Source organism: Erinaceus europaeus, chromosome 12, assembly GCF_950295315.1.
Source record: "Erinaceus europaeus chromosome 12, mEriEur2.1, whole genome shotgun sequence".
In the NCBI taxonomy this organism is placed as follows: Eukaryota; Metazoa; Chordata; class Mammalia; order Eulipotyphla; family Erinaceidae; genus Erinaceus; species Erinaceus europaeus.
In genome coordinates this window covers 4084814-4112705 of record NC_080173.1, presented here as the reverse complement: position 1 = coordinate 4112705, position 27892 = coordinate 4084814, and the positions used below count along the sequence as shown (strand labels likewise).

The 27892-nt window shown below is 48.3% G+C and overlaps 1 protein-coding gene across 2 annotated transcripts in view; it reads left to right on the top strand.

Moving 5' to 3' along the window:
- The window catches only part of PRKCA (protein kinase C alpha), a 362209-nt gene that overhangs the window by 219647 nt on the left and 114670 nt on the right, over positions 1-27892 (top strand). For both annotated transcript variants that reach the window (XM_060202620.1, XM_060202619.1), the window contains exons 4-5: positions 12912-13023; positions 15618-15746. In XM_060202620.1, coding sequence (XP_060058603.1) covers positions 12912-13023; positions 15618-15746 — 241 coding nt within the window. The remainder of the gene's footprint in view (positions 1-12911; positions 13024-15617; positions 15747-27892) is intronic.

Below are 27892 nucleotides of genomic sequence, written 5' to 3'. Positions count from 1 at the left end.
TCCTTTCCCGAAAGCACAGAACACTTGAATCGTGTGTGCCCTAGAGGCTGAGCAAGACTTCCACCTGATGCAACTTCTGGAGTAGACGGTCGCACGGTCTCTTAAAGCACAAGCTCGCTGGACCTGCGCTGACATGACAGCAGGGTTCCTCTTGCTGTGTTGGTGGCAGGCGACCTTTAGCCCCTTGGACGTGCAAGCCCCAATGTCATTCTGTCCCCCCTCTAGTGGAGTATCTGTCTAGCTAACTTGAGTTTGGATAGATTCGCGATAATAAGAATGGAGACCTAGAGGTTAAAGGCGGGAGGCTTCCCTTACAAGTCAGGCTTCTCTCTACCCTTCCTCTTTATTTTTAAAGGCAGAGACAAAGTCAGAATAAGCTCATTAGAAGCACGTCATTACTGCCTTCATATTTTCACTTGAAAATTAAGTCTTACTAAGCCCACAAGTTCTATATAGTCCCAATCCCTGTGGCCTCTTCAGCTGCTTATTATACAGTTTCTCTGTTAGGTGGATATTTTCACGAATTCGTGACTGATTTAACTCTGTGTTAGTGCTGTCTTTAGATCCGATCATCGTATCACTGATAAGAGGAATGATCCGTATTTATTTTCTACGCCACATAATCTAGGCCTTTGTGTTGGCTGTCCTAGATATTCAGACCCATCTGTTGATTATTATTTTCTTTGATGAATACAAGTAGAACCAAGAGCAAAGCTATCTATCATCACTGAAACACATTAAGGTTGAGTAATATTGAAGATTATGTTATTTGTAAATGTTAAAAAATATGTTTAAAATATGGCTCAATTTACATATCTAGTGAATAAGATAAAACAAAACACGGAGGGGGAGAAGGGAGAAGGGAGCAGGTGGAGAGAGTGGAAGGGAAGCACTGAAGTTTCTGTCAGTGTGGCGAGGACTGGACTTGGGCCCAGGTCACACACAGGGAAAACAGTGTGCCCAAGTCACCTGTTCCGTCAAACCATATCTTTTTGTTTCCTGTTCTCAGGAGACAGCCACCCTACGGTCTGTGTATCACATTCATCCAGATGCCACAGTGAACCTTCTGCCCAGCACGCCCCTTTCTGGCTCAGCATCCAGCAATGCTTGGATCCTTGTCAGCTGAGTCAAGACCTGGGTCGGAATCCCCAGTTTGCTATTTACCAGCTGTGGGCCTTGTTTTTTAAATCATCTGCTCTCCTGAACCTCCATTTCCTTGTCATTAAACTAGAGACCACCTTTTGGCCCTCCAGGATAGTATCACAATATTAAGGGAAGGAATGCAGCCCACTGAGAACTAAGATAGACTGCTTGACACCATGTTTCTCCACTTCATTCCTGGTCGCACTCTGGTGGGAAACCCGGGTAAGGGGGCCGGTGGCAGGGCCTCTGGTTGTTGGCACACACTACAGTGCCCATGGACCCAGGTTTGTTTTTTTTTAACATTTTTATATATTTATTATTGGATAGACAGAGAAATTGAGAGGGAAGGAGGAGGTAGAGAGGGGGAGAGGGAGAGAGACAGAGAGACGCCTATAGTCTTGCTTCACTACTTGTGCACCTTTCCCCCTGCAGGTGGGGACCGGGGGGGCTTGAGCCTGGGTCACTGTGCGCTGTGATGTGTGCGCTCAACCAGGTGCCCCACCACAGACCCAAGTTCAAGCCTTTGTGCCTCTTCACGAGTGGTGAAGCAGGGCTGCAGGTATCTCTCTCCTATCTCCCCTTTCCCTCTCAATTGCTCTCTGCTTCTGTTAAATAGATGAAAAGCTGGGTAAGCAGGTAAGCTGCAAATGCGCATGCCCATCCTCTGCTCTCCGATCCTGCCAGTCTGGTAACGGCCTCTAAGTCGGTTGCCTGGGCCCAGGAGTTGCCACTTGAGACAGTTTTGTCTCCCCATTTCATTTAAAAGTGGACTTTTTCCTAAGGCTGAGCCAGTTAAGAAAGGGGGGTGGTAAAGTCATGCTTAGAATACTAGCAATTGCAGTATTTCTGTATCCTCAGTAGAAAGAACATGTCTCCCAAATATGGCGCAAGTTCCTTAAAATGTCATGTCCCCATCCCCCCCCCCCCCACTCTGTCCCAGTCTTTAATCAACACTAGCATCGCTTGGTACGAAAAGTGCGATAAATCCTTATTTATTGGAGAGCAGAACAGTTAGGACTACAGGAGGTCTGGCTAGGAAGGGGTCATACAAGTGAGTCACACTGCAGTGGTGGTAAATTCTCATTTATATTTTGTAGCTTTGTATATGCAGGTATCTACAGTGGATGCAGCTAAAGGTGGCAAAAAAAGTAATAGTAGTGACAGCATTATAGTGGCATTCGGGTCTGTATTCTGATCATGTGGTGTGACTTTTTTTTTTTCCATTTGTTATTACTAGTTTGTTGCAAGATTATAAGATTACAGTGGATAGTACCACACCACACCCTCCACCAAAGTTCTATAGCCCTCAACACACACACACACACACACACACACACACACACACACACACACACACACACACATAGTTCTCATAGGTCTTACAGTTTGTCAACAAGCAAACTTAAAAATGGGAAAAAAAAAAAAAAAAAAACGTTTTGAATTGTGAGGTTTTCCTGCAAAGATGACCATTCCCAAGGCTATCATCAAGTTAGTTAATGAAACCAACACATTTGATTGAGTGGGTAAAGAAACATAATATTTTAGTGACTTTTAAAATAATATCACTAGGGGCCAGGCAGTGGCTGGCACACCCGGTTAAATACACGTATTACCAAGCACAAGGACCCGGGTTTAAGCCCTCGATCCCCACCTGCAAAGGATCCACCTTGTGAGTGGTGAAGCAGGTCTGTCTTTCTCTCCCTCTTTATTTCCCCCTTCTCTCTCAATTTCTCTCTGTCCTATCTAATAAAAAATTAGGCATAAAGAAAAAAAAAAGCAGGAAAAAAATGGCCAACAGAAGTGGTGGATTCGTAGTGCAGGTATCCAGCCCCAGCGATAATCCTGGTGGCAATATAATAATAATAATAATAATAATAAAGGATGGCTATAGGAAAAAAGAAAAAGAAGATTTTTTTTTTTTGAAACGACACTCAATATGAGCTCCTTGGCCCTTGATGTAGATAAAGATGGAGTGCTGAGAGGACTGAATTACTGTTGTATCCATTGCCCAGTGACAAGCTTCTCCCTCAAGGGAAAGCATCCCCCACCTCGAATCAGGCTGGCCCTCTGACTTGGTCTGACCAACAGGAAAGGTGTTCCTGTCTGACATGTACCATGGACGAGAATATCCGTCATGTCAAACAAGAGATTTGGGAGTGTATGTTTTTAATACTCTCTTTGCTCCTAATCTAAGACTGAGTCTGAAAGGTGATTTTTTTTTTTTTTTTGCCTCCAGGGTTATTGATGGGGCTCGGTGCCTGCACTACAAATTCACTGCTCCTGGAGGCCATTTTTCCCATTTTGTTGCCCTTGTTTTTTATCATCATTTTTGTTATTGCTGTTGTCATTGATGTCATTGTTGTCGGGCAGAACAGAGAGAAATGGAGAGAGGAGGGGAAGACAGAGAGGGGGAGAGAAAGACACCTGCAGACCTGCTTCACCGCCTGTGAAGTGACCCCCCCTGCAGGTGGGGAGCTGGGGGCAGGGGGCTGGAACCAGCATCCTTACGCCGGTCCTTGAGCTTTGCACCACGTGCACTTAACCTGCTGTGCTACCGCCCAACTACCTGATTTGTTCTTTTCATGAAGCAGTATACCTTGGAGCTGTGTCCATGTTATTCACAGAAAGATTTGTTCTTTTCATGAAGCAGTATACCTTGGAGCTGTGTCCATGTTATTCACAGAAAGATTGGCTCATTTGATTTAACTGCTGTTGAGTATTCCACAGTATAAATAGGCCATGGTTTATTTAGCTACTGTCTTGCTAGTTGAGATTTATATAGAATATTTTTAAATAATTAGTTTTTTAAAAATATTTCATCATTATAGCATCTTGCCTGGGTGGGCAAAAGACACATCAGAATGCTTTTTTTAAAAAAATTTTTATTTAAGAAAGGATTAATGAACAAAACCATAGGGTAGGAGGGGTACAACTCCACACAATTCCCACCGCCCAATCTCCATATCCCACCCCCTCCCCTGATAGCTTTCCCATTCTCTAGCCCTCTGGGAGCATGGACCCAGGGTCACTGTGGGGTGCAGAAGGTAGAAGGTCTGGCTTCTGTAATTGCTTCCCCGCTGAACATGGGCGTTGACAGGTCGGTCCATACTCCCAGTCTGCCTCTCTCTTTCCCTAGTAGGGTGGGTCTCTGGGGAAGCGGAGCTCCAGGACACATTGGTGGGGTCTTCAATCCAGGGAAGCCTGGCCAGCATCCTGGTGGCATCTGGAACCCAGAATGCTTCTTAAAAAGCCTGGTTAATGTTGGTCCAACTGTAAAGGTGAAACTTTTTCACCAGAATAAAATTTAGTTACATCAAGATTTTTTTTTTAAATCACCAGAAATGGAAATACCTTTGTTGTTTGCTTTTTTAAATATATATATATATATATATATATATATATATATATATATATATATATATTTAAACTTTATTATTGGATAGAGACAGAGAGAAATTGAGAGGGAAGGTGGAGATAGAGAGGGAGAAAGACAGAGATACCTGCAGCCCTGCTTCACCACTCATGAAGCTTTCTCCCTGCAGGTGGGGACCAGGGGTTTGAACCCAGGTCCTTGGGTACTGGAATGTAAGCTCTTAGCCAGGTGCGCTACTGCCTGGCCCCCTCCTTTGTTGTTTCTTAGGACGGGTAACATTCACCAAGATACAGACACATATGGTCAGTGGTCAGAAACCAGAGTCTACCAGCCAGAGTCCACCAGGCTGACCCAGCAGCCTGAGGACAGTGGGAACTTTGCTCAGTACCAGTATAACAATCGTAACGATTCCCACGTTACATAAATCGCCCTAGTCAGAGTATCAGGTTTGCATGATGCTCTCATGTCAGTGCGTGTGCACGTGCAGACACACACACACACACAATTTAAGCCAGAATTCTGAACAAAAAAAGGGGACGGATTTTTGAGACTTGTTTCCCAAAAACTTAAAAGATCACAGAAATGATGCCAGATCTGCCCTTGGTTCAGTGTTCTTTGGTGTTGCTTATGTCTTCAGAAAGTGGGTGACATTTAGACCCAAGCTTGGCTTACAGTATGATTCATTAAATAAATATAAAAAACCACCCTATCAGACGGTGAAAATGTGGGTTTTTTGTTTTGTTTTGTTTTTTTCTCTTCTTGGTATTTAGAAGGAACAGCTTGAAGGAACTACACTGGTCTGGGTCATTGGGAACGGCATACCCCAGGGCTTCAAACAGTATAAATGAACAAACAAATAAAATAGCCGGTCTATTCCAGAAACTCTTAGTCTGAACTCCAACCTTGAGTGACACAGGCTTGGTTCCCTGAGAGAAATCTGTGTGTGTGTGTGTGTGTGTGGGGGGGGGGGGGTAGCAGAGACTTTGACATAAGGGTGGATAACTGAAGCCAATAGGACCTCCAGCCAAGGCCTGCCTTTGTTCTGCTCAGCAGCTGAACAGGGCATTTGCAGTGAGCTCTGCTATATCTGAATGCCTTCATCAGATGAGCCATCCTTGAACATTGCAGTTCCAGATGTTTATAGATCACATAGAAAGAAGGGAAGGTTGAGTTCCAGTCAGGTCAGACCGTCATATATATATATATCCATGGATCTAGTTTTTAAAATTTTTTTATTAGTGATTTAATAATGATTAACAAGACTGTAAGATAACAGGGGGACAATTCCACACAGTTCCCAGCACCAGAGTTCCTTACCCCATCCCCTTTATTGGAAGCTTTCCTATTCTTTACCCCTCTGGGAGTATGGACCAAAGATCTTTTTGGGGACCAAAAGGTGGGAATTCTGGCTTCTGTAATTGCTTCTTCACTGGACATGGGTGTTGGCAGGTCAATCCACACCCCCAGCCTGTTTCTATCTTTCCCTGGGGGGGGTGAGGGGTGAGGTTCCAGGACACATTGGTGAGGGCGTCTGCCCAGGAAAGTCAGGATGAAATCATTGTAGTGTCTGCAATTTGGTGGCTGAAAGGCAGTAAGATAGAAAGCAGGACAATTTGTTTTAAAAAAAAAAAGGGGGGGAACCAAAAGGTAGGTGAAATTAGGGATCTTGGGGTGGGAAGAAGCTAAGAAATCTTATTTGAGCTATGTTCCCAGGGGCCCATGACTTTAGTAATTTTTGCCTGAGCCCAATAGCTAACATGCAGGTGGAGGGTCTCATTTTTTTAACATATGATAGTTGGGATGATGGCGTTGCAGGTAAAAGACTTTGAAAGTACTAATAGAATCATTCCCAAGGATGGCCAGTTCAGCTGCTATATTGGAAAGCTGCAGTGCAGGAAACAGGCTCACCGTCGCTTGCAACAGAACTTGGAATTTCCATTTTCCCCTTCAGAAGTCTGGTTTTCGAACTGTGAGTTATGTCTCCTTTCTGCCTGTGACCATTGGTTTCATCAAGAAACCTCTTTCCTCCTGCCAACCACAGAAGCAGCATTGGAGCTGAAAATTTCTCCCTCTCCTTGTAATGTCATGTCAGCCTTGTGACATACGACAGCAGGTTTCATATCCACTTAATGAGAGGCTGCCAGCACCTAGGCAGTAAGAAAAAAAAAAAAAAAAGCAAAATTCGCATGTATCACACTAAATGGGTAGGTGTTTCTAACTTGGTGAAATCTTGTGGTACAGCAGCACGAAGTGCAGCCAGACTTCCGGGAACTTTCTGTGCAGTGACTTAGCTAGAATTCTCAGCGTGTGGTGATGGGAGTATGCTTTGTTAAGACCCAGGAGTTCTTTTCACAAGCATTTATTTAAGGGCCCACCCAAAGCGAGACAAAAGGACTCAGAATGTAAAGGCAGACTTCTGCCTCGTAGTGAGTGACGTGGCCGTCCAGCGAAGCCTGCTACCATTCTCTCTCCCCAGAGCTGACAGGGTTATCGCTGGGGTTCAGTGCCTGCACAACGCTCCACCATCTCCTGGTGACTATTTAAATTTTTTATTTTCATTTTGGTAGCAGGCGAAAGAAAAGAGGGAGAGCAGGAGAGGGGCAGGGGATAGAGAGCTACAGAACAGCCCACCAATTGTGAAGCCCCCACCCCCACCCCCGCACCCCCGCACGCAGGTGTGGACCAGGGATGTCTGCTTTTGCATTTAGGATGTCTGCCTCGGACAGGCAGTCTGGGCAGAGGACAGGGACTCGGGGCCACAGCGAAGGCCTCCTGCCTTCTCCCAGCTCGGCCTCAGATCCAGTCCCCTGCTAGGACAGAATCTGACGGTCCTCTTCTTCCTGTTGAGACCCAAGTCACTCAGCTACCGTCGGGAAACCTCGTGCACCGTGCCGCTCACTTCCCAGGGTCTCAGGACTGGGGCGGTGATCTCTTGGCAGCTGTTTTCAGGTTGCAGATCCCTCTCTACGTTCCCCGTGTTTAACTCACCCTCAGGCTGTGCCGTAGGCAGGTGATAAGAGTTTCTGCTTCACTGATAAGGAGATGACCATGTCCAAGTCCCTGAGCTTCTGGGCCCTCAGCGGTGACGCACCTGGTAAAACACACAGGGTCTTAAAGAGCCGGGGCCTGCTGTGTGAGGATCCAGGTTCGAGCCCCCGGCTCCCCACCTGCACTACAGGGAGGACGCTTCACAGGCGGTGAAGCAGGTCTGCAGGTGTCCATCTTTCTCTCACCCTCTCTCTATGTCTTTCGCTCCTCTCTCCATATTCCTCTGTCCTACCCAATAAAATGGGGGGGGGGGGGGATGGCCACCAGGAGTAGTGGATTCCTAGTGCCTGCTGGCACTCATCCCGAGCGAGAACCCGAGAGGAAAAAAAATAAATAAAAAGTTACTGAGCCCGTGTCAAGGCTGGCATCAGAACACAGGTCTTCAGGTCCCTGGCAGAAGCTGCAGGCAGGTCTGGCTGGTGGTGAAGTCCCCACACGCACACAGTGGTCAGCCAGCAGGCGGTGGCGTCACCATCATACTCAGCAGAGGTGTTGACATCCGTGGCTGCTTCCGTGATTTGAGAGGTTGAGAACTCCAAGGCTCGGCCATTCCCCACTTGACAGGCGGCGGACGCGATCGTTTCCTCTCTACACGGGGATCGGGGGGCCAGGCTTGGGCTTTCCCCGAAAAGAAGTCTCCGTGCCACGTCAGCAGAGATCTGTGTGACAGCTGACTGGCAGAAGGGCCACCCCGAAGCTTCCTGGCATGCCGGGACCCATGGGGGAGCCATTATTCACTTACCCAGCGCCAGTGATGCCTTGCTTGGGGGAGACAAGGGGGGCCGGCTGCTTCCTCTGCCTTCTTCTTATCTTCCTCGTGCTCCGTGTGATAAGACACAACAGTGAGGGAGGCGAAGCTCATACCTGAGGCTGTTCTCACAGCTGCTACTTGGGAGGGAAAAGCATTTATTTCCTCAAGGGAGGTGTTGGCTTTTCACGACATTTAGAAAATAAACGAGTTGCCCATCTCAAGAATACCTCATCTACTCACATATGGACCTAGCACCAGTCAGCACGCACTTAGGAAGCATTTGTCAAACCACTTTCCTTTTTTTTTTTTTTTTAATTTAGACTTTATTTTTCTTGGTAGAACAGAGAAATCGAGATGGGGAGACAGAGAGACACCTGCAGCCCTGATTCACTGCTTGTGGAGCTCTCCTCCCCTCTGCAGGGGGCGGACTAGGGGCTTGAACCCAGGTCCTTGTGCACTCCACCAGGTGCGCCACCACTGGACCACACCGCCTTCCTCCTAAAGTAGCGAGAAGCTCAACAAGAGTGACACTGTGTCCTCAGGTTCTGATTCCATCGGCGTGGGAGGGGAGGGCGGGGTAATTTCATTGCTGACAGGTTCCAGGCGATTCTAGTTTGGGTAGGGCTCACACTTGAAAGATCACTGTCCTCAGCAGGGACTGGCAGCCTTTTCCTCTTAAGGATCAGATTGTGAATATTCGAGGGCTGTTTCTCACAGCCACAAAGAACGCAAGAGATGCATGAGCCATGGCTGTACTCAGATACAACTTTATTTGCAGAGCAGGTGGTTGACTCTTCTCTAAAGAGGCACTTTAACCATGAGCAGAAAAGGGAAAAGACGCTAAGAATCAGGACCTGGCCACAGGTGGATCTCTGACGGCTGTCGGGTGGGAATCAGAGTTAAAAGACGCAGCCATGGGTCAGATCCCATCCTCCGGACTCACCAGCCACTTACCTCGAAGTTACTCACAGGCCGTAGAGCCGGGATAGTAAATAGACAGTGAGAAGGCGGGGGCCGTGGCGACATCACCTAGTCTCAGTGGCACTTCCAAGAGGGCACGTTTCCTGCTCTGCCTGCCAGCACTCAAAGACCATGATTGCCCTACGCTCAGGCTGGCTTCCCCGTCCCCTTTATTTCAGACCTAGAGTCTCAGTGAGAGAGGAAACACCACAGCAGTGCCCCGGAACCTCACCCAGATTAAGGAACTTTTGCGGGGCCGGGTGGTGGTGCACCTGGTCAAGTGCACAAGGACCCAGGTTCAAGCTCCCGATCCCCACCTGCCTGGGTGCCGGGAGAGCCTGAGGGTGCTTCTTCCCGAGCTAGTGCTCTCTGGGTTGGAGAGAACTCAACTGGAGCCGATCTAGGCTGCTGCGTGGGAGAGGGATCAGGAGCTCGTGCCGCACTAACTTCACAGGAGATACGCTCTGGAACTCTCAGAGCCGGAAAGCAATTTCCAAGTGTCTTTAATCAGAAGAGCAGCTGTTTTTATACTCTCCAAGTAGGGTGGAAACAGGATGTGACAGAGAGGGTGGAGCGAAAAGTGACTGGTGGAAGATCAGGGTGTGACAAGGAGAGGATCAGGGTGTGACAAGGAGAAGATCAGGGTGTGACAAGGAGAGGGGGTGGAGCAGGTGAGAACCACCAATGCCCTGGAGGGAGGGTGGTGCTTTATGTAAATGTAAAAGTGATTTATGTAAATAGACCGCAGCTTTGAGTGGGCTCAAACCAATCCCTATACAGGCATACAGGTGCTTGGTTAAGCAGAAGCCAGGGGGAGCTGGCAGACTACCCAACACCTGGGGAAAGTTTGAGTGGTAAAGCAGTGCCACAGGTGTCTCTCTGTCTCTCTTCCCGTCTGTCTCCCCATTCCTCTCGATTTCTGGCTGTCTCTATCCAATAAATAAAGATCATTAAAAATTTTTAATGATTTTTTTAAAAGGAATTTTTTAAATTCCTTTACTGGGGGATTAATGGTTTACAGTAGACAGTGAAATGCAATAGTTTGCACATGCGTAACATTACATAACAGTACATAACAATACAATAACAATGCAACCCCCACCAGGTCCTCCTCTGCTGTCATGTTGCAGGACCTGAACCCTCCTCTCACCCCCCACCCCCTTTACTCTGAGTCCTTTACTCTGGTGCAATACACCGACTCCAGTCCAAGTTCTGCTTAGTGTTTTCTTGTCTGATCTTGCTTTTTGAATTCTGCCTGTGAGTGAGATCATCCCATATTCATCCTTCTGTTTCTGACTTATCTCACTTAACATGATTCTTTCAAGCTCCGTCCAAGATGAGGTGAAGAAGGTGAATTCACCATTTTTAATAGCTGAGTAGTATTCCATTGTGTATATAGACCACAACTTGCTCAGCCACTCATCTGTTGTTGGACACCTGGGTTGCTTCCAGGTTTTGGCTATTACAGATTGTGCTGCTATGAACACAAGTGTACACAGATCTTTTTGGATGGGTGTATTGGTATCCTTAGGATATATCCCCAGGAGAGGAATTGCAGGGTCATAGGGCAGGTCCACTTCTAGCCTTCTGAGAGTTCTCCAGACTGCTCTCCACAGGGGTTGGACCCATTGACATTTCCACCAGTAGTGCAGGAGGGATTTAAAAAAGAATTAAAAAAAATTTTTATATTTATTTTCCTTTTTGTTGCCCTTGTTTTTCATTGTAGTTGTAGTTATTATTGTTGATGTTATTGTACAGGACAGAGAGAACTGTAGAGAGGATGGGAAGACAGAGAGGGGGAGGGGAAGATAGACACCTGCAGACCTGCTTCACCGCCTGTGAAGGGACTACCTTACAGGTGGGGAGCCAGAGACTAGAACCGGGATCCTTACGCCAGTCCTTGTGCTTTGCGCCACGTGCGCTTAACCCGCTGCGCTACCGCCAGGCTCTCTAAAAAGGAATTTTTAACAAGGCAGTGATTCTGGGATTTAACCCAAGTAGTCTGATTCCAGAGTCCGTACTCTTTCATCACTATGCTATGCTGTATGTAATTTTAATTGGCCTGCTTGTCACTGAGTTGAGGGCCAAAACAGCTACTGGAGGAAGCCACTGCCTTGAGTGTTGTGTGAGGTGTGCAAGAGAAGGTGAGGCATCGGCCGCAGGCGGGCAGCTGCGAAAAGTGTTCCCTTGGTGAATTTCCACTTTCCATCTTTCTGCCGGTGTCTCCCCACACAGATGCAGCTGAGCCTTCGACAGGACAGTGCAAGTAGGGGGGGTGTGCTTGGCAGTTGTGGTGCGTGTCTGGGTCAAGGCTTTTTCTGCAAACATGGGCCAAGAGGAGACCTTCCCAACCCCACGCAGCCAAACTAGCATCATTCAGCTGAAGTCACTAGGCACTGGTGCTAGGCACTGGGGGGCATAGCTGTCAACACAACTGTGCTTGCCCTCAAAGATCATCATGACCGTAGGTCCAGAAGTCCCAGCCTCAGCGGGAGACCCAGAACATGAAAACCACATTGCGAAAGAAGCGTCTCACCGCTCAGCACGAAAACAGCCCAATAAAATGTAGTGCGGGCGGTCCTGGCAGCGGCGCAGCTTAAATCACCGTGTTAAAGAGAGCTGCGTAGGGCGCACTTGCAGGGGACCCCGCTTCACAAGCAGTGAAGCCGGTCTGCAGGTGTCTATCTTTCTCTCTTCTTCTCTCAGTTTCTCTCTGTCCTATCTAATAAAATGGAGGAAAAATGACCACCAGGAGCAGTGGATTTGCGGTGCCGACACTGAGCCCCAGTGATAACCCTGGAGGGAGACGAACGTCGCCACGTTCAAGAATCTTAGGTCCATCCAACTCCATCATGACCCAGAGGCAGAAGAGGAAAAAGGGAGGGACATTTGGAAGTAGTAATAGGTCTGGGTGTGACTTGGAAAGGAAAGATGGGACCATGGGAAAAAAAAAAGGGTAAATATATACAGACGTAAACAGATAGTTGTAGAAATAACAGTCAGCACATATCTTCACCTGCTGTATCTTCTAATGAAGGGAGTGGAGGTTCAGAACTCTGGTGGTAGAAATGGGGCGGAGTTATATGTGCTAGCTTGTTGTTTTGTAAATCAGTATTAAATCACTAGTAAAATTGAAAAAAAGAAAACAGAACCTATGCTCAACCCCCCAGCCCCCACGTAAAGAAGGGAAACATCACAAGCAGTGACGCAGTGTTGGAGATCTCTCTCTCTCTCTCTCCCCCCCCCCTCTCTCTCCCCCTCTCTCTCTCTCTCTCTCCCCTCTCTCTACCTTCCCTCTCAATCTCTCCCACTTCTATCAGATAAAAAGGAAAAGAAAAGGGGTGGGTGGGGAATGGCTATGGGAGCGGGAGCTTCCTTGTGCAGGCACCAAGCGCCAATAAGAACCCTGGTGGCTATAAAAAAAACAATAATAAAAATAAATTAACTAAATGGAACGCGAGGCGAGAGAGCTGCCAGTCCCCCCTCCTTCGTTGCGTGACCACAGACAGTGGTGCGCTGGTGCCATCAGCTCTTGGCAGGGTCGTGCCGTGCCGGGCCCTGAGCGGGACCTGGTGCAGAACGTTCTGTGTGCTCTCGCCCTAACAGAAATGAACAGTGTGCTGCTTCTCTCCTCAGGACCCCAGGAGCAAGCACAAGTTTAAAATCCACACTTACGGAAGCCCCACCTTCTGCGATCACTGCGGGTCACTGCTGTACGGACTCATCCACCAAGGGATGAAATGTGACAGTAAGTGAGTTTTCTTTTCCAGCAGAGGAAGAGGCTGTGCAGCTCACGCCGAGGGGCTTACAGAGCAGTGCAGGTTCCACTGTGGTCCAGCTTGTCAACAGACAGGGAACGTGTTCAGATCTAACCCATTCTGAAGCCGTGTGTGATCTCTCTGCTGTCAGAGTTCTGGCTTGTTAAATGACTTGATCGCCCAGTTATGACACACACACACACACATACACACACCCCACAAAGGCACCCAGTCTATAAATGAAATCAGCGCTGTCACTTCCCTCTCCCTCTTCTCCCCTTCCCCCAGTAGACATCTTCACCATAAAATGCAGGCTAGTCAAACCCCAAAAGCAAATGCCATGGGCTGAAAGAAGCCCGCCCCACCCCCCGGATTCCACATTTGGTTTGGCTTCAGAATAAGCTAAGCAACCATAGTCATTATCTTCCTGTGTCTCTAATTAGTGGGTGGACTGTGGAAAAATCTAGTAGGCTCCCCTTAACATGGAAACCACAGTCAGAGTAATAACCAGGACAGCCTCTTAAGGTCACTCACCCTGCCTGATCGCGCCTGGATCAGATTCCTGCCAGCCCAGGAGAGGTGAGCTCACAGAGCGGAGCAGCAGTGGTGAAGACATCAGCTCTTTTTCCAGTCTGCTCCTTCTTCTGTTTGGAAGGTACCTCCACCCAATACCGAGGAGGAAAGAAACCAGGCATAGAAAAGCTGTGATCATCTTGTGCGACTTCTTAGGCCCTTGACTTACTTCAATAAGGGTTTATTTGTACTCGAGACCCCGCAGTGGATAATTATTGGGCCTTTTATTTTCTAGAGCACAGTCTCACAGGGCTACAACACCCGTCTGCCTGGGAAAAGGGAAGCTAGCAAGCACCTAAGTGGTTTGTTTGCAGCGTAGGAAGTGGAGTCAGAGAATTTCCCCCAGGATACTCAAGTCGCTCAATGGCAGGGCAAGACAAGGAGGAGCCAGCACACACCCCTCCTACACCTCCCTTGTGACCTCACTGGCATTTACTTCTTTTCAGTTGCAAATTCCACCTGGGTAAGCACATAAAGATAGGATTTGGCCAGTAGGAGTCATGTCGGTACCCCCCCCCCCCCCCCCCGTCCTCTTCCCCCCAAGAACCTTGATCTTCACCTAATCAAGGTACAAGACTTTTGAACAGTCATCTTTGGAAGCAGAAGCCTAGACAGAGTCCACATTTGTGAATCAGCTGGTTGTTCTTAACCTCTTTGTGTCTACTCTATCCTGCCTTCAGTGTTCAGTCCCGGCAAACACTGCCTGGGATTCCACCTACCACACCCTTCTCACTTCACTTCACTCCAGCATGTTAAAACCAACCAAAACCCTCAAGATGAACCAGGCAGGAGAACTCTGAAGGTGGCAGCTAGCGTGAGTCGCCCGCCAAGGCCGTGTGGCGATGCTGGTGTCTCGTCTCCTCCTGGCGGCCTGAAGGTGCAAAGACAAAACTGCCGCACCCACACTGAGACCTGTGTCTGTGTTCACGGCGCCGGGTTCTTTTCAGGGTTTCTTTGGTTCACTGCAATAAGACTTATCTTTTTTTTTTTTTTTTTATCATCTCTGTCTCAACCCACATAATGTCAGCTGGTAAGAAAGGGCTTATCATGCCAGGCATGTATTTGTTGTACTTGCAATAATATTTAAATATTTGAAGACTGGTTTAAAATATCAAACATAAGTTTTCTTTAAAAAAAAAAAAAAAGCAAATGTACTTCAGCCTTCTCGAAAATTCAGTTGGCTGAGGGAAGGAACATTTTATGAATTTCCTGTATTCAACACACAGCTTCTCAGTCTGAATAGTGAGCTCAGAAAGGCTTAAGTTCTTTGGCAAAGGGGGTTGGGCGGTGGCACGGAGGGTTAAGCTCAGATAGTACAAAGCAAAGGATACACACAAGGATCCCAGTTCAAGCCCCCGGCTCCTCACCTACCCCACCTGCAGGGGGGTCGCTTCATAATCGGTGAAGCAGGTCTGCAGGTGTCTATCTCTCTCTCTCCTCCTCTCTGTCTTCCCCTCCTCTCCTCCTCTCTTGATTTCTCTCTGTTCTATCCAACAACAACAACAACAACAAGGGCAACAAAATGGGAAAAAATGGCCTCCAGGAGCCGTGGATTCAAAGTGCAGGCACCCAGCCCCAGCGATAACCCTGGAGGCAAAAAAAAAAAATCCTTTGGCATAGAGTGCCCACAGTTTAGAATCTGCACCTCATCCGCCTCTGTGCTGTGCACACAGCATCTGAACAAGTCTGTACCTTGTGTGTTTCACCTGTGTGAGTGCCATAGACGGCTGAGATTCTGGAAGCGTCCACACGCCGACAGGCAGGCATATCTGGCTTCCCCCAAGGCCGTGCAGATATGGCGTGGGTATTTGCAGGATGCTGTCACTCACACAAATCCTGTGCTGTAGGGGACATCTGCTAACAGTTCTTCATGTCACCAGAAACAGCATAACAGAGTATCGAGTTGGAGGGTGGCACATTTCCCCACTTCTGCTAAAGCCTCAAAACACAGAAGCAAGAGGCCCGTGGAGTCCAGATGCCCAGCCTCACCCTCTGCTCTCTTGATTCACAGCCTGCGACATGAACGTCCACAAACAGTGCGTGATAAACGTCCCGAGCCTGTGTGGCATGGACCACACCGAGAAGAGGGGCCGAATCTACTTGAAGGCCGAGGTCACTGAAGAAAAGCTCCACGTCACGGGTAAGGAGCATCTGTGGAGGTGGGTGACATGGCCTCCCTGCCTCTTGGCAGCAGAGATCCAGCTGCAGTGAGGCTCAGGCATCCGGGCTGCTCAGACTCGGACCCGCCAATTCCTATGAACCCATCTCCTGGGAGAACAGTCCCTCACACACTCCCTGTCAGAATTAGAACCTGGCAGCAGAGCCAGTGGCGCCACCTGGTGACGCGGGGATGGAGAAGCCGGTGAAGTCAGGTGCTGTTGCTGGGGAGGCCGTGGGAAATGCATGGGCCGGGCGGTCCAGATGTTATGGCCGGTGTGGTGGTAACCAGGGCAGTAAAGCAGCCCTGAGGGTTAATGCTTCCCCTGTTTGAGGCCTGGCATGGACAGCTTCACACAGATTGATGATTCATGTAGTTTTCACAGCTGCCTGGTTATTTACCTCGTCTTCCAGAGGAGGAAACCAAGCCACAGAGAGATAAGAGACTCTCATGGCATAAGAAATGAGGGCACAAGGCTGGAATCCAGGCACTTTGGCTCCAGACCCCCTGTGTTTCACCATCATCATCATCATCATCATCATCATCATCATCACTATTATTAGCCAGGACAGAGAAAAATTGAGAGTAGACAGGAGAGGGAAAGAGAGAGAGAGAGAGAGAGAGAGAGAGAGAGAGAGCTCTGTAGCATTGCTTAACCACTTATGAAGCTTCTGTCCTGGAGATGGGAGTCAGGGCCTTGAACCCAGGGCCTTGCACATGGGAATGTGTGTCCTCAAGCCCGACGCACCACTGCCCCGCCCCTGAACTGTGCTTGTGATCAGCCCCCACACGTACTTGACCATGAATCTGCATGCCCTGAACTTGGGCCAGCACACTGCCTTTGGGGGGGCCGTATCTGGTGGGCTCTGCTTCTCCTGCGGTTTTCCCTCTGAAAACACCATTGGCACTGCAACACAGTGACCCTCGAGCACTCCTGGTGGATTGCTTATCCTGTGTCCTCAGCGCGACTGCCTGGCACACGCCGTGACCCTCTGCCTGCGGGTTTGTGGTCTCACTGTCAGCTGTCAGGTGTCAGGACCGGCTCACTCTGGGGACACCCGCAGTGCCAGGCACCCTTTCTCTGCTCTGACAAGGACATGGACTCTCACTGCTCATCAGAGTCGTGGCACGTCTGTTCACGCTCAGGAAGGTGAAGCCGCCATAAAGCTGGGAAGACTGACTCGTGTGTATGTGTGTGCGTGTGTGTGTGCGTGTGTGTGTGCATGTGCACATGAGACAATGCATGATAGGAGACAAATACTGAAAAGGGAAGGTCTGTTGAAGGAAAGTGGGAAAGAGTTCCAGAGAAACCTTCTTGAAAACATTCTCATGTTTTTGTCTTCCTTTCTTTCTTTCTTTCTTTCTTTCTTTCTTTCTTTCTTTCTTTTTAAAAAGGAAGTGTTAGAGGCCAGGCAGTAGTGTATCCAGTTGAGTGCACACACTACCATATATAAAGACTCAAGTTGAAGCCCCCCACTCCCCACCTGCAGCAGGGAAGCCTCATGAGCAGTGAAGCAGGTCTGCAGGTGTCTCTCTTTCTCTCTCCCTCTCTGTCTTCCTCCCTCCTTCAATTTCTCTCCAAAAGAAAAAAGGAAGTGAAAAAAAAATTGTAGGTGGATGGCAGGAGCTCGGCTTCATTATGCAGGCAGTAAGCCCCAGCAGTAACCCTGGTGACATTAAAAATAAATAAATAAAATTGACAATTTAAGAGGCAGCATTAGTTCTCATCACAGGTAAGAGAATTAGGTGAGAATTCAGGGAAAGCCAGAGAGGCGGGGGTGGTGTGGGAGGGTCAGTATACGCCAGTCTGGGAGAGCGCTGGCCCACACTAAACGTAACAAGGGATGGAGCTCAGACTGCATAAAATCGCTGGCACAGACTCCCAGCGCCTCCTGACTTCTTGTGCTCTAGTGCAGTTCCTTCACTTCTTCAATACCATCTTTCCTGATTCCGTCTGCATTTGGGGCTCTGACCCTCACTTATAGCATCCTAGTCTGGGCCCGAGTCCACTCAGCCCCTCTGACTTGGTCGACGTCCTGCTCTCTGCCCGGAGGAAGCTGGGTCCTTAGGCACTCTGGGCTTGTCTAGGTCCATCCACACAGCGGTGACCGATCATGCGTTTCTCCTTTCTGCTAAGACACCTCCATCGTCAACTTCACTTAAGGCTCCTACTAGAAGTGGTAGCTTTACGGCTTAAAGCAACAGTATAGAAGAAAGATACCATGAGCATACTTTCAGTAGGTAGTGAGGTTTGAGAAACACAAAGTAGGACCAGGGTTCAAGCCGCCACTCCCCACCTGCAGGGGGGATGCTTCATGAGCGGTGAAGCAGGTCTGCAGGTGTCTGTCTTTCTCCCTCTCTCTCTATCCACCCAATTTCTCTCTGTCCTGTCAAATTAAAAACAGAAAGAAAAAAAATGGACACAGGAAACGGTGGATTTGTAGTACAGGCACCAAGCTCTAGCAATAACCCTTATGCCAAAAGGAAAAGAGAGAGAGAGAGAGAGAGAGATTGAAGCATATGAAGTATAATGCCTATTGCTAGACAGCTCACTGTTTTTCCTCTGACTGATAAAGCCAGCCTATTTAATAGAAAGCACAGTCTAGGGTGTCGGGTTAGGCGCATGTGGCACAAAGCACAAGGACCAGCATAAGGATCCAGGTTCGAGCCCCCGGCTCCCCACCTGCAGGGGAGTCGCTTCGTCTGCAGGTATCTTTCTCTGCCCCTTTCTGTCTTCCCCTCCTCTCTCTGTTTCTCTCTGTCCTATCCAACAATGATGACACCAAATCATAACAACAATAAAACAACAAGGGCAACAAAAGGGAATAAATAAATATTTTTAAAAAATGAAAAAAAAAAAAAAAAAAGAAAGCACAGTGAGCAGGGCCCAAGTACGGGTCCCACTATTTGCTATGAGGAGAGACTGCCTGGGGGGGGTTTGAAAAGTCTCGCTCTCATCTTGTTCCTGCAGCACAGTTTTCTCTGCATGTGCCAGGCTGGCCCCAGACTTTGAACTAGAAGGCAAGCCGCAGTCATCTGGTGCTCCTGTGCTCTGTAGTCCCCCCGCCCCTAGCCTCACGGGTGCAGGATGGTGCTGGGGGTTCTGACCGGGACCAGGGTTGCACGTGGCACAGAGGACAGAGACGGGAGGCCAGGCCCCATCCTGCAAGATCAGCGGAGTGTGCATTCCTGTGGCCCACTCACCAATTCCTGTAGCCTTGCTGAGAGTGGAGCCTGCTTCCCCCCCACCATGGACAATCACCGTAGGGGGGAAGCACCCTTCACCCAGCTGGGTATGGCCTTTCACACGTGAAAGCCAAACACTGGAGCTTACGACAGCGATCTAGGTCAAGGCTCTTGAGAGTTAAGTCTATGGTGTGTGTGTGCGTGTGTGTGTGTGTGTGTGTGTGTGTGTGTGTGTGTGTGTGTGTGTGTGTAGAACTCTGGGCTCAGAATATGACTTCAATAACAATTTAATAATAGAGCAACAGCAGCTGGCACTTACTGAGCAGACTGTGGGCATGAGGGCATCCTTAGGGAGGCCAAGGCACCGGAGGAGAAGCAGCTATCGGAGAGGCAGAGGGAAAGCTCCAGTAGAGGGTTTAAATGGGATGTGGGAATCGGGCTGACTTTAATGAGAACGCAGTTATAAGAACAATAAACTCTTAATGAGTGCGCTGATGGTCCACATGCAAGTGATTTCTGGGAAAATGTGTCTAAAGCCCCAAGCCGCTGTGTTAGTTGTTAGATTCACGCAATCTTTATTTTCACCTGTGCAGAACCCCTCAAGTTGAAAGTCATCCCCAAAATAAAATTGGAATTCCCAATGGACTCCTTGTGGGGGACAGAAATCAGCCATGTTGACTCTGAGATGAGTTTACTTTCTAGATCTGTGCACAGTTCCATGAGAGAGACCTCCACTTTTGCAGTTTGTTTTTGGTGGTTTTTGCCTCTGGGCAAAGGTGCTGGTATAATCAGAATGGTGTCTCTCCCCCTTAAACATGCAATTTTAACAGGTTTTTTTCTCTTTTTTTTAAATTTCTTTATTGAGGAGTTAATGTTGTCCAGTCAACAGTAAAATACAGTAGTTCAAACATGCATGACGTTTCTCAATTTTCCATATAACAATACAGCCCCCAGGTCCTCCTCTGCCATCCTGTTACCAGACCGGAACCCTCCCCCACCACCCCACCCCAGAGTCTTTTACTTTAGTGCAATACACCAACTCCAGTCCAAGTTCTGCTTAGTGTTTCCCCTTCTGTTCTTATTTCTCCACTTCTGTCCATGAGTGAGATCATCTCATAATTCATCCTTCTCTTCCTTCCTGACTGATCTCACTTAACGTGATTCCTTCAAGCTCCATCCAAGATGGGGTGAAGAAGGGGAAGTCACCATTTTTAATAGCTGAGTAGTATTCCATTGTGTATATAGACCACAACTTATTCAGCCACTCATCTGTTGTTGGACACCTGGGTTGCTTCCAGGTTTTGACTATTACAAATTGAGCTGCTATGAACACAGGTGTACACAAATCTCTCTGGATGGGTGTGTGTGGTTCCTCAGGATAGATCCCCAGGAGAGGAATTGTAGGGTCATAGGGCAGGTCCACTTCTAGCCTTCTGGAAGTTCTCCAGACTGCTCTCCACAGGGGTTGGACCCATTGACATTCCCACCAGCAGTGCAGGAGGGTTCCTTTGACCCCACACCCTCTCCAGCATTTGCTGCTGTTACCTTTTCTGATGTATGACATTCTTACAGGAGTGAAGTGGTATCTTATTGTCTTTATTTGCGTTTCTCTGACAGTCAATGACTTGGAGCATTTTTTCATGATTGTTGACCCTTTGGATCTCTTCATCTGGTGAATCTTCTGTTCATATCCTCTCCCCATTTCTGGATGGGGTCACTCGTTTCTTTGTTGCTGAGTTTGGTGAGCTTCTTAAATATTTTCGTTATTGGCTTCTTGCCTGATATATGGGCAATCTGAGTTCTAAAAGGAGCCAAGTGGGGCCAGAGGGGCTTCCTGCAGGGTCCGAGGCTCCAGGCAGCTTCAGGTCCTTCTCTGTCCATCTTCGAGGGCTGGTGCCACCCAGTGCCCTCAGCTCACCACCCCACCTAGAGACTCAACGCCATGCTGTGACCGGAACAGCAACGTTCTCTCTCTGTCCTTCCTCCTGCCTCAGTGTGTCTGCTGCCGAGTCAAAACAGGGAGTCTCAGCTCCCTGTGACAAATATTCACCCATTCTTTGAGTCACTCACTCATCGAGCATGTGTCAGGCTCTCTGCCCAACACCAGAGATGCCAAGATAACTAAGAGACGGCCCCCATGGAACTTGAGGGACTGAGACCACAACAAGTCTAGCAGCAGAGAGCAGCAGGTGGCTTTGTGCGGCAGGATTCGGGAGAAGGGCACTTCTCACGCCCTGAGGCGGCCACAGGACGTGTCCCACAGGAAGTGACAGTGGATCAGGAAGACAAATGGAGAGAAAGCAGTTCATCTAAGACCCAGAGCCATGCAGAGGTTCACTGTGCTCAGACTTTTTTTTTTTTTTTTTGCCTCCAGGGTTATTGCTGGGGCTCGGTGCCTGCACCATGAATCCACTGCTCCTGGAGGCCATTTTTCCCCCTTTTGTTGCTCTTGTTGTTGTAGCCTTGTTGTGGTTATTGTTGTTGTTGTTGATGTCATTCGTTGTTGGATAGGACAGAGAGAAATGGAGAGAGGAGGGGAAGACAGAGTGGGAGAGAAAGACAGACACCTGCAGACCTGCTTCACCACCTGTGAAGTGACTCCCCTGCAGGTGGGGAGCCAGGGGCTCGAACTGGGATCCTTACCTGGTCCTTGTGCCTTGGGCCACATGCGCCTAACCCGCTGAGCTACCTCCTGACCCCCTGTGTTCAGACTTTTAAGAATTTTGAGTATGTGGTGGGGAGAACTGGAGAGATATTTCCACTTCCAGGGGATCTGGCCCCAAGACATCAGTTTGCAGACTGCACAGTCTTCAGGAATCATGCATTGAGGTCTCTGTGTTTTTTCTTCCAGAATTGATTGCCTTGCTCTGAACATCACTCCCAAGGTCCATAGTGACCCTCCTCTTTCTTTGTTGACCACTGGTAAGGGGAGAACAGCAGGTTGGTTGCCTGAGGGGAAAAAAATAACAAACGTTATGGCAGACAGATGTGTCATCTCTAGTAGCCAGGTTAGGCTTGCCAGCAAGGGAGGAGTTGGATCCAACTGCTTGTTTGAAGGGAGAGGTATGAGTTGGAGATAATTGCCATTAAAGAAAATCTTGGCTGTGGGATGTGACTCAGTGCAGAAGAGCAGGAGGTCCTGAGCTGACCCCATGCGTTGGAGGGAGTCGTTGCCGACCCACAAGCCCATCCAGACAGCCCGTGAGTGCTGATTCAGCTGGTGAAAATCTGAGCCTTTGATCCCTTCCCCACCAGGGTGTCTTTTATCTGCCTGGAGTTAAGAAGGACTCTGCCAGCCAGCAACCTCCCACCTGGTGGCTATGGTCTCTTCAGTACCCATGGATGGACATTACATCAGCTATACACTGATGGTTGAAAAAGGATGGCTTTTCGAATTCTGCAATTCTACTTTCCGTAGCTGGCATTCATCTGAAAGAAATAAGTGTCCTTTTCCCCTCTACCTAGCCCCACACTATGTGCCCTTACTTTAAATTTTTTTTTATTATCTTTATTTATTGGGTACAGACAGCCAGAAATCAAGAGGGAAGAGGGAGAGAGAGGGTTGGGGAGAGAGAGAGAGAGAGAGAGAACCTGCAATACTGCTTCACCACTTGCAAAGCTTCCCCCTTGCAGGTGGGGACCAGGGACTCGAACCCAGGTCCTTGCACACTGTAACATGTGCACCCAACCAGGTGAGCCACCACCCGGCCCCTTGCCCTTACATTTTTTAAAGTAGCAGTTTGGACTCAGTTCTTTCTTATTTATTTTTTTTAATACTCAAAATATTGCCTGTGGGAACTCCTTTAAACTGGCTCTGTCTTTTTTGACCATGACCCTTTTTTTTCTTTTTAATTTTTTTTTATTATCTTTTCTAATGTATTAGATAGAGACAGCCAGAAATTGAGAGGAAGGGGGAGGGAGATAGACAGACAGACAGACACCAAGACCCCTGCAGCCCTGCTTCACCACTTGGAAAGCTTTCCCCCTGCAGGTGGGGACCAGGGGCTTGAACCCAGGTCCTTGTGTGCTATGACATGTGTGCTCAACCAGGGGCACACCCACTCGGCCCCAAGCTATTTTTTTTTTTTCCTATTCCAGCGCCTTTTATTGAGGAAACGTTCATTTACAGGATTTTTGTTCTCACAGGAGCATGTCTCCGCATTTCCCCAAGAAGAAGTATCAGCACCTCACTGGTTCACTCTCTGCTTCCTTCCATTATGGGACAGACCAACCTTGTACTGCAGTCACGTCTTTGAGAAACTCTGGCTGTTGTTGTTTTTGTTTTTTTTTTTTTAAAAGATTCATTTATTTATAAATAAGAGAAAGGAGGAGTGAAAGAACCAGACATCACTCTGGTACATGTGCTGCTGGGGATTGAACTCAGGACCTCATGCTAGAGTCCAGTGCCTTAGCCACTGCGCCACCTCCCGGACCACTGGTTTTTTTTTTGTTTTTTTTTTAATTGAAAAACAATAAATCCAAGATCAGGGTGCTCACTGCTTCAAATCTTGCAGTGGTGGAGGTGGGAAATGTTTTAGGTGGCCTAAAATATACTTTCTGGGAAGATGGTGTCAGAGTTGAGAATAGGCCGAGAAAGCTGGATCAGGGCAGAGAGTGGCTCCAGCATTTCTCAAACTAAGGAGACCTCCAAACACAAACACAGCAGTCAGTGATAAGTTGGGTGCTTTGTTCTGGCTGACCCAGCACGTAAAGGCTCCTGTAAAAATCCCAAGGGCAGGAAGGAAGCCTTCATGACTGATAGCAGAGAGGCTTCTGGGATGCCGACAGACCGCAGTCAAAACTTAAGTAGCAGATGTGGGAAAGGGGACATTAGAGCAAATCAGAGGTGCTACTGGTGATTTTTTAAAAATATATATTTATTTATTCCCTTTTTGTTTCCCTTGTTATTTTATAGTTATAGTTGTTATTGATGTCGTTGTTGGATAGGACAGAGAGAAATGGAGAGAGGAGGGCAAGACAGAGAGGAGGAGAGAAAGACAGACACCTGCAGACCTGCTTCACCACCTGTGAAGCGACTCCCCTGCAGGTAGAGAGCTGGAGGCTTGAACCGGGATCCTTATACCGATCCTTGCGCTTTGTGCCACGTGCACTTAACCCGCTGCGCTACTTGCCGGACTCCCAACTCTTCCCATTTTAACCCAAGGTAACATCTGAACCCAGTTAAAAATAATCCCATTCTTGGCCTAATTCATGAAGCCACATGGCTCTCGGATCCTATAGAGAAATGGCAAAGCCACCACAGAAAGAAGTTGCATCACTGGGGGCCGGGCGGTGGTGCACCCAGCTAAGCGCACATAGTAGGAAGGGCAAAGACTCACGCAAGGATCAGAGTTCAAGCCCCCGGCTCCCCAGCTGCAGCGGGGTCACTTCACAGTGAAGCAGGTCTGCAGGTGTCTCTCTTTCTCTCTGTCTCCCCCTCCTCTGTCAGCTTCTCTCTGTCCTATCCAATAAAAATGGCTACTAGGAGCCATGGACTTGTAGTGCCAGCACCAAGCCCCAGCAGTAACCCTGGAGGCAAATAAATTAAGGTTTAAAAAAAAAAAAAAAAAAAAGTTCATCAGGACAAGTGTCACTGTTTGTGCACCGACTGTGGGGCCTCGTCCTGAGCCGTCAGGGCAGAGTTCATTGTCACTGGAGTACTGCCTGGCAACCACCCTCCTGCAGACTCTGCTCCCGTGTGCTTCTCTGTGCACGGATGTGAACGTAACTTCCCACACCGGAGACGTCATGGCTGGATGTCGGTGGGAGGCAGCAGGCACAGCAGGCCGGGGGCAAGGGGCAGAGCGTGGCCTGTGTTGTCTTCCCTAAGGCGCTGTTCTCCCTTGTCTTAGCATCCCAAGCTCTCTAGCACAAAATGACGCGACTTCTCTTTCCCCTGGACCCTCTACCGGGGTTTTTAACGATCCGGTGACCCTAAACTTGAGTCACGATCCCTGTCATGGAGAAGCATTTCTGAATGTTGTGAAAGCTGGGAATGTCGGCATCCCTGGGAAGGGGAGAGGCAAATTCTTCCTGGGGCCTCTTTCAGGAGTATCCTCATTGACATTGACTGAGCAGGTCATTCTCAGACAGGATTTTAATTGCTTCTAATTATAGCATTATCATTTAAGCACAAGAGTAATTGCCATGAACTTGTTGCAAGGAACTTGATTTTCTTCTAGAGAGTAAATGCATCGACCCAGTGAGGGGGCTCTTCTTCTAGCGTTTGCCCTTCTTCTGTAGCCAGTCAACAGCGTCAGGTTGAGCCTGATGTCAAGTTTTGAGACCTCCTTCGAGGGGTCTCTGAACAGCTAGCATGGGTCTTTTGTGCCACTCCCATTGAAACTTTCTTAGGGGAGGGGCAGATAGCATAATGGCTATGCAAAGAGATTCTCGTGCCTGAGGCTCTGAAGTCCCAGGTTCAATCCCCTGCTCCACCATAAGCCAGAGCTAGACAGTACTCTGGTAGTTAGAGAGAGAGAGAGAGAGAGAGAGAGAGAGAGAGAATGCCATTTTGGGGGCCAGGCAGTGGTGCACCTCATTAAGAGCTCAGTGCCCCAAGGATCCAGGTTCAAGCCCCTGGTCCCTACCTATAGGGAGAAAGCTTCATGAGCAGTGAAGCAAGGCTGCGGGTGTTTCTCCTTCCCTCTCTATCTCCTCCCCTCTAAATGTCTCTCTTTGTCTAATAAATAATAAACAAATAAAATGTAAAAGTAATAATAAACATCAGAAGGAAAAAAAGATTAATTAAAGCAAAAAAAAAAAGACTTTTTTTAACTCGTTGGTGCGAGGAGGGGGTCAGGTTGGAAGAGGAAGCTTTTGGAGTTTCTGTCCCCTCCCAGATAAATAAATATGCCCTTTAGAGGTGGGGCAATACCAGAAGCGACACTGACATCCTCACAGTCAGTGTTTGGGTATATTGGGCTCACCAATAGAAATGAGAGAGAGAGAGAGAGAGAGAGAGAGAGAGAGAGAGAGCTTTCTCTCAGTTCACTCCATCTTCCAGGGTGACTTAGAGTGGGCCATCTAGTAGCTAGAGGAGATGGGGCTGTCTTGAGAAAGGCCACAGATATCCCCCCCCAAAAAAGGTTTGGCAAAGAACTTTTCCATTGCAGGTTGTCAGCACTGAAATAGTAAAGCAGGCTGTGTCCGCCTCAGCTTCTAGGCGTAGGTGTTTCCACATGGAAAGAACACAGCCTTCCCGAGAAAATACCCGACCTCTTAGCTCCAGGGGTTATTCTAAAATAGCACCTGGTCAGCAGAGCGGAGAACGGCCACACCTGCCGGAGGTTGGGAGGTTCTGCCTCAGAGCCTCCTCTGCCCCCAGGGGATTCTCTTCAGGGAGAACAGTGGTTGTACTTACCACCCATTTGCCTTGGTAATTAACACAGAGCTTGTGGTTAATTAAAGACCTTTTTCCTTAGAGTAATGAGGCAGGAACCAGAAGCAAGGCAAGCTTCCTACAAAAGTTTTTCCAAGTTGGGGTTGCTGAATTTGGGGCAAAGTTACCTGAAGGGAAGCTTTGCTTCACTAACTTAGACCCAGTGGAGAAAGGAAGTGTATCAAAAGAAAGACTGACTTCACTGAGCCCCAGTGGGGGTGGGGGGCTGGGAGGGCAACGAGAAGGCAGATTCTGCAGCCCTACTTTACCTGATGGTGGCGGTGTCCCAGTTAAGCGCAAAGTTATGTGCAAGGACCTGGGTTCGAGCCCACCCCACCCCCTGCCCTGCTCCTCACCTGCAGGGAATCTGCTTCACAAGCAGCGAAGCAGGTCTGCAGGCGTCTTTCTCTCCTTCTCTTTATCTACCCTCCTCTCTCAATTTCTTTCTGTCCTATCGGGGAGCGGCGTAAGGATCCCAGTTCGAGCCCCCGGCTCCCCACCTGCAGGGGAGTCGCTTCACAGGCGGTGAAGCAGGTCTGCAGGTGTCTGTCTTTCTCTCCCCCTCTCTGTCTGCCCCTCCTCTCTCCATTTCTCTCTGTCCTGTCCACAACAACGACATCAATAACAACAGCAATAATAACCACAACAATGTTAAACAACAAGGGCAACAAAAAAGGGAAAATAAATAAATAAATATTTTTAAAAATTTGTAAAGGCTCTTGAATTACCTGCACTCAGGGATCCTCTTCTTCTTGATTTCTGGCTGTGCGGGACGGATGCACTTGCCGTGCTACTTAATCTCGCCCTAGCAGACGCGGTCTTGCTAACCCCATGATTACCTGGCCGTTACTCCGCAGCAGTGTGCAAGGAGCTTGTTTCTTTCACTGGATTAAACATTTTCCAGTGAGACAGGTTTGGTTTCCAGTCTCTTTAGAATTGACTTTGTCTGGGCTGGGGAGACAGCATAATGGCTTCACAAAAGACTCTCATCCCTGAGGTTGCAAGGTTCCATGTTCAGTCCCTAACACTACTGTAAAGCAGAGCTAAGCTCTATCTTAGTATGTCTGTCTCTGTATGTCTGACTGACTGTTTCTTTCTGTCCTCTTTAAAATAAAATTAAAAGCTTGCAAACTCCCATCCTTTTAATTTTTTTTTCTTTTACTTATTATTGGATAAAGAGAAATTGAGAAGGGAGTGGGAGATAGAGGGGAAAAGGGACAACGAGACACCTGCCTCACCACTTGGGAAGCTCTCCCCCTGCAGGTGGGGACTGGGGTCTTGAACCCTGGTCCTTGCACACTGTAATGTGTGCGCTCAAACAGGTGCACCACCGCCAGGCCCCTCAAACTCACATCCTTAAGAAAAAAAAATGGGGCTGGAGTAACAGCATAATGGTTACGCAACAAGTTTTCATGCCTAAGGATTTGAGGTCCCAGGTTCAATCACTAGCGCCACTGTAAGCCAGATCCGAGGAGTGGTCTGGTATATCTAGTTATCTGCTGTATGTCTGTCTGTCTGTGTGTCTATCTATCTATCATCTGTACCTCTTTCATTAAAAATA